This window comes from Lolium rigidum, chromosome 7, assembly GCF_022539505.1.
Source record: "Lolium rigidum isolate FL_2022 chromosome 7, APGP_CSIRO_Lrig_0.1, whole genome shotgun sequence".
Taxonomy (NCBI): Eukaryota; Viridiplantae; Streptophyta; class Magnoliopsida; order Poales; family Poaceae; genus Lolium; species Lolium rigidum.
The window spans coordinates 346,720,720-346,727,473 of record NC_061514.1 but is presented as its reverse complement, the minus strand read 5'-3'; the positions used below and the strand labels follow the sequence as shown (position 1 = coordinate 346,727,473).

The following is a 6,754-nucleotide window of genomic DNA, read 5'->3' as shown; positions in this document are numbered from 1 at the left end:
CTTCATGTTGATGAAGCAGCATGTTTGGATCACTTGGATACCTTCTGAAGGAATACTGAAGGATATCTGTCAGAATGAGAACTACCGTAGTCATACTGAAACCGGTCAAAAAATAAGTGAAAGAGAGCTGAAAGTCTAGGAGCATACCGCACACGCACGCACGCACCTGTGTGATTGCCAATCAGCTAAAGCGACGGCTGCACGGACGGCAACGTTCCGGCATGGGCGCCACGACGCACCAACGAAATGGGCTAGGAGTCCTAAATATCTTCCACTCACCTCTTAAACGTGTCACTGCCTGCAGAAAGAAGCAACTTTCCTCCAAGGATATGCATTAACCGAAATTGCTTTTCCTAATAGAACTTTTAATTGACATTTTGTACCAATCTTTTGTATTGGTATATTTTTGGGAAACTAATTTCAATTTTGCTAGCGGTAAGATGTCTAAACTTTTGTTTAGGTAATATTGGTTTCTGAAAAATACAGCTTCAGTTGGCGCACCTAAATCTTATTTTCCAACCTCATGTCTCTATGGTTAGAGCAACACTAAGCCTGCAACAACTAACAACCCCAAAGCCAGAGGTCACACATCAAAATCTTTTGCCTCTGCTCAAAGTATTGCCCCAGTGTCCCAAAGTAATGAAAGAGTAACTGTACTGCACCTATATCTAAGGGGTTTCTCACTTCTCAGCGTGTGAAGTGCACCTCTTTAAAGTCCTTCCCCTCCTCCCTGTTCGAGCTTCCTGACAAATACACAATACACTGGAGAAAAAGCATGGCAGCAGTGAGAGAATGTAGAAGTAGTACTCCTAACGATTAAACAAAAGGAGGGGGAAGCCTTTTCCGGAGCATAAGTTTATTTATCAGACCTCTTCTTCCGAGCCTGCAGGCTGCAAACGAGACGAGTGCTGCAAGCAATGACCATCGCAGCCATGGAGAGGGGGAGGAGGAGCAGAGGAGCTGCGGCCATTGGAGCCGCCCTGCTGCTGTTCTTGGCCGCCGCCTCCTTGGGAGCTCATGCCAACACCGACTCGAATGACGGTAAGGAAGTGATATTTAATTCTTGGAATCATCCCTTGTTCTTTTGGTTTGTTTTTTGCATAGGAAAATCAATCAAGAAAGGATGTATTTCTGTTCATGGTTATACTTTGTCTGACTAACAATGGAAGGAAAAGTTGCGTTCTTGATTTATTCCCCCTGTTTTGGTCAGTTCACTTTAATTGTAGATAGGCCCCTTTTGGCACCCATTGCTGGATTCCAGAAATTTTATGTTTTAGATTAAAAAAATAATGAAACCGTCGTGCTGAGAAGTTCCGTTTCGGCTCATGTGGGAAGCTGGAACTAACGCTTTCTAAACATTTTTCTTGTTGTATCAGTTGACCAAACTAGGAAAAGATGTTTATTTAGCTCGGCGTTTCTTCCTTGCTGTTGCTCGTTGGTCCTTTCTGGGTGGAAATCTTAGGGTTCTTGAAGTTTGGGATGATCAAATGGCAGAGTTTTTACAAGTTCTAGTGGTATTAATATCATAATAGTTTCCCCGTAGCGGTGCTAATAAATTTGTGGTAAGTTTAGTTCTTCGTGTTCTGTTTTTTTGTCCTTTCTTTGCCGTTCTCATGTCCAGCCAAAATTATCAGTCAATAAGTGCTACTATGACGCATGTGATGGGAATTGTTTGGTTTTATGCACTCAGATGTCAGACTTTAGCAGAGAATTTCTGAAAAAAAGTAGTTCATTTGTTTCTTTATTCCTGGTTTTGTGTGAGGTTGCAGACACAGATTATTTTTTAGACATTCCAGACAGCTGATTATCCAAGGAGTCATCTTTGTGTTATTCCAAAAAAAAACTCAGTTTTTGGTTCCATAATATCTTCAGTTGATTCCATAATGAAACTACTTTTGATGGAAATTTGGTATAAGATGATGGGAATAACTTACTATAAATGACTAGTTCAGGTGGGGATTCTCTCCCCACGGTGAATTTTTTTTAAAATAAATGACTAGTTCTTTCGAATGCCTACTCCAAAATGTGGATAGTACAGTCACAGGAGGCTAATTTAATCATTTCAATGTAAGACGGGCTACGTATTCCTATATAACTAGAAAACAAAAGAGTTCTCTGCACAGAAAGAAATGGAAGGAAATGTAGCTGCATATGAACCTCTTCTAAAAGCCAAATTCCTATAGGATTTTTTGTTGGAAAATACTCTGTGAAGACAAAAAGTAGGAAGAAAGCATCATCATTTACCTGATACTGATCATCAGCATTACTGATTGTCCCAGATTTTGCCTTTTGCCTATGCAGTGACAGCCCTCGGCGTCTTCTACACAACCATGAATTCGCCGCCCCAGCTGAAAAACTGGGTGTCACAAAATGGAGATCCCTGCGGACAGTCGTGGAATGGGATCACTTGCTCGGGTTCCAGAGTGACAACAATGTGAGCTCAAGTTTTTAGATATGGTGTTTTTTCTGAGTCCGACTTATCCTTCTTATCTGATGATATTTATTCTCCCAATACTTGACAGAAACTTATCGGGCATGAGTCTTAACGGGACTCTGGGTTACAACATGAACCTACTGACTGCACTAGTTCAGCTGTTAGTGAGATCTCTCTCGTCCCAAGCATCAATGCTCTGATGGTTACAAGATAAATTTTTAGTAAGGTTGTGATCTAGTTTAGTTCTGTGCAGCGATATGAGCAATAATAATCTTGGCGGCAGTGACATTCCCTATAATCTTCCTCCAAATCTTGAGAAATTGTAAGTAGTACTTCTATGTGCAACTCAAGCTGCTTTTACATATATACAGAACAATCTTTTAGTTCTTACAAAGAATTTGATCTGCAGAAATCTTGCTGGAAACCACTTTACTGGAACCACACCATACTCTATTTCCCAAATGATTTCACTTAAGGAATTGTAAGTTACTTATCTCCTGTAAGTCAATGTATTGGCTGACCTTCTTTGTCATTATCTTTCTGGTAAGATCTGAACAAATTTGCTGACATCTTCGATGCAGAAATCTTGGTCATAATCAGATCTCAACCATCAGTGATATGTTCAACCAGATGACCAACCTAACAACAATGTGAGTGATCTTCTGTTTGCACAATAATCTGTCAAGCTAGTAGAAAACCTGAACCAATAATTCATTTCACCCAGGGACATCTCATTCAACACGTTTTCTGGTAATATTCCACAAAGCTTCAACTCTTTGACAAGCTTGAAAACACTGTGAGTACATGGTTTTCTATGTCTCTGCATCGCTTTGTTTCATCAACAAGAATAAAATCCATATGATTACAAATATCTGCTCTTTTTTCCAGTTATATGCAGAACAACCAATTCAGTGGCACGATAGATGTCCTTGCCAATCTTCCTCTTACGGACTTGTGAGTTCGATATACCCACCACCTATTCTAATTCACAGTTGAATTTTCATATAAATGCAGCATTTGTTCATCCTTGCAGAAATGTCGCAAACAATCAATTCACTGGCTGGGTCCCTGATAAGCTAAAGAAAATAAATAATCTCCAGTAAGTATGTTTAGTATATGTCAGGGTTTGTCTGTTATAAGCATGTAGTATGGAATCACAATTAGCCCTCCACTCCTTTTGTAGGACAACTGGAAACTCGTTTAGCAATGGTCCCGCACCACCACCTCCACCAGGTCCAACTCCAACTCCAACTCCAACTCCAACGCCTCAACGCACTGCTCCTCCAAGTAGCAATGCAAGCAATGGTTCATCTGACAGTGCCAGCCAACACTCCAAACTACAAGGTGGTGCAATAGCAGGAATTGTAATATGTTTGCTGGTTGTTGGTGCAATGGTTACATTCTTTGTGATCAAGAGGAAATCTTGGAAGTTCTCAGTGAGACGAGACCCAGAACAGAATGAACCTCTCAGTCCTCTTGCTTCAGGATTTAAACGTAAGCCACATTGCCTCTGAGAGTTCTACATTCATCTTAAAATCATTCTTCTGACCAGGAATAAATTGTTCAATCTTCACTTTCCAACGAATTATGCATTTCCTTATTTCTTTACATATTGTTTCCAATTTGTAAAAATGGGTAAATTGTGCATGCTGCTCTTCTGTCTTAAAAGCCAAATCTATACTTTTCAGAGATCAAGTCCATTAAGATCATCTCAACAACTGGCAAGGATCAATTTCAGAAGACTGTTTCAATGAGCTTAAAACCTCCAACAAAAATTGACTTGCACAAGTCTTTCGATGATAACGATCTCACAAGCAAGTCTATCACAAGCAAAATAAGTTTGTCTTCCATCAGACTACCTGCATACACCGTTGCAGACTTGCAGATAGCAACAGGAAGCTTTAGCCCTGACAATTTTATAAGTGAGGGGTCATTTGGACGAGTTTTCAAAGCACAATTCGATGATCAGAAGGTGCTTCCTCAATTACTTGATATCAATTATTTCCTGCATTCAATGATCATATATGGCACCAGAATCATCCTTATTCATACTTGAAATTATTTCCTTGTAAAAGATCTAAGGCTCCTGGGATTTCAAACTGTTACAAAATCTGGAGTTAAGTGGATATATCAACATGACCCATGTACTATAGTACAATCACCTGAGATGATATGCTCTACTTGAACTTTATTTTAATATAATTATATCTGCTTGAAATTTGTAAATTCCATAGCATGAAAATTTGTTATGAATGCACGGGCGTACACAATATACACTTGTATCATGCAAAAATACTGTTGTATACATGATTTTAACAACAATCTCATTTTTGTTAACCATGAATGGTTTTGTAAAGGTAGTACAAGGTTCAATAAAGTAAATTACCCCTTGATATTTGTAAATCATGATCCGAATTGGAACTGCTGCATTATCATCATTTGTTGGTAATTTCAGGTCCTGGCTGTAAAGAAAATCAATTTTTCTGCATTCCCAAGTTACCCGTCAGATTTGTTCATTGAGTTGGTTGCAAATATTTCAAGGCTAAATCATCCAAACCTTGCCGAGCTAGTTGGTTACTGTTCGGAGCATGGGCAGTGCTTGTTGGCATACGAATTCTACCGAAATGGTTCTCTGTATGACTTACTTAATCTGGTGGGTGATCAAAGCAAACCGTTGTCCTGGAACAGCCGTGTGAAGATTGCCCTTGGATCTGCAAGGGCGTTAGAGTAAGTGAAACAGGACTGCCAACCTTTCATTTTGATCTAGAAATTAAAATTCATGTTAATCATGCAAATTTTGCAGATACCTACATGAAACATGTTCGCCATCTGTGATCCACAAAAACTTCAAGTCATCAAACATTTTACTCGATATTGAGCTGAACCCCCACCTTTCGGATTCTGGATATGCCGATCTTATTCCTAACCAGGAATTCCAGGTAAATGCACTGCATTATATCCTCCGACTATCTGATAACCTACCAGGAAACTATCATACAATTTATGATTAATCATCAATAGTAAACACTTGAACTTTCTACCCGTTTTGCAGCCAAAATGCTGCATATTATTATTTTTATGTAATTTTTCAGAATTCAGGTAAACATGATGCTATGTGAAATGCCCAGTGTAGCAAACATGAGTTGCTGTTACAGTATATACAGAATAAAGGTAGCCAGGATTGTAGAACTAGTACTCCGTAGTATTTAGATACGAGGCTAGCTAGTATCCAGTCAACCAAGTGATATGATAGAAGTCTAGTGTTCAGCATATTTTGACAGTGGTAATGCTAATAAAAATAATTGAGGGGAGCAAACATTTCTGTCCAGAATTACTTATACAGCGTCTATTGCAGGAATCAGAAGAGAACTTAGGATATAGGGCACCTGAGGTAATCATGTCTGGGCAATACTCACTGAAGAGTGATGTGTATAGCTTTGGTGTCGTGATGTTAGAGCTCCTGACTGGCCGCAAACCATTTGACAGGTACACACTACAGTAAAATATTACACACAGCAAACCATTCAGGTTGTAAACTGTAATAACAATCACAGTCCCCTGAGAGTCTGAACTACCACTTCTTGCCTGAACTGCTGCAGGACCCGATCACGATCTGAGCAGTCACTAGTCCGATGGGCTGCCCCGCAGCTCCATGACATCGACGCGCTAGACCAGATGGTCGATCCAGCGCTCCAGGGCCTGTACCCCTCGAAATCCCTGTCCCGCTTCGCCGACGCTATCGCACTTTGCGTGCAGGTACATTCCATAACCATGTTTGGAGTTCGGCTGTGCTTTCAAATGTTTGCCACACTGTTGATGCTTATCCCTGAAACCTGAACAGGCCGAGCCTGAGTTCCGGCCACCGATGTCCGAGGTGGTCCAGTCGTTAGTCCGCCTCGTGCAGCGGGCAAACATGACGAGAATGTCGTCCAGCTGCGAGAGCTACACAGGGCGCCACGGCGAATCTGGCGACTACGCAGTATAAGCGGACACGCCATTGTACATACACCTGAAAGTATTCAGAGAACTTTGTCAGTTAGTTGTGGTAGTAGATACAGTTTGATCATTGGCTTATTGCCGAGGTCTTAGGATTTTTTCCCCCTTTTTATCACCATCGCAGCATTTCGATACTGGCCCGGCTGTTGTTGTTTAGTAGGGAGTATCAGAGTGACAATTTTTTCTGCTACTTTATGACTCTTATTTCAAAGAAAATCCCATGTTGGACTGAAAGCTTGCTATCCGCAGTGTTGCTGTGTCTCGTCTCATTTCTGACGCAAAAACGAAATTAACCAACATCAGCTGTCCGATACAATGGGAATC

The 6,754-nt window shown here is 40.5% G+C and overlaps 1 protein-coding gene across 2 annotated transcripts in view; it reads left to right on the top strand.

Moving 5' to 3' along the window:
• The first annotated feature begins 523 nt into the window (after nt 1–523).
• LOC124670260 (folate synthesis bifunctional protein, mitochondrial-like) overlaps nt 524–6,754 on the top strand; it is an 11,681-nt gene continuing 5,450 nt past the window's right edge. The window contains exons 1-17 of one of the 2 annotated variants that reach the window (XM_047206754.1): nt 536–800; nt 890–1,041; nt 2,302–2,434; nt 2,523–2,594; nt 2,688–2,756; nt 2,844–2,915; nt 3,016–3,084; nt 3,159–3,230; nt 3,323–3,388; nt 3,468–3,533; nt 3,618–3,928; nt 4,123–4,406; nt 4,890–5,161; nt 5,238–5,373; nt 5,790–5,920; nt 6,034–6,190; nt 6,276–6,678. In XM_047206754.1, coding sequence (XP_047062710.1) covers nt 918–1,041; nt 2,302–2,434; nt 2,523–2,594; nt 2,688–2,756; nt 2,844–2,915; nt 3,016–3,084; nt 3,159–3,230; nt 3,323–3,388; nt 3,468–3,533; nt 3,618–3,928; nt 4,123–4,406; nt 4,890–5,161; nt 5,238–5,373; nt 5,790–5,920; nt 6,034–6,190; nt 6,276–6,419 — 2,178 coding nt within the window. In that variant the 5' untranslated portion in view covers nt 536–800; nt 890–917 and the 3' untranslated portion in view covers nt 6,420–6,678. Of the gene's footprint in view, nt 1,042–2,301; nt 2,435–2,522; nt 2,595–2,687; nt 2,757–2,843; nt 2,916–3,015; nt 3,085–3,158; nt 3,231–3,322; nt 3,389–3,467; nt 3,534–3,617; nt 3,929–4,122; nt 4,407–4,889; nt 5,162–5,237; nt 5,374–5,789; nt 5,921–6,033; nt 6,191–6,275; nt 6,679–6,754 lie in introns of those variants that run through there. The other variant, XM_047206755.1, reaches the window with a different exon arrangement.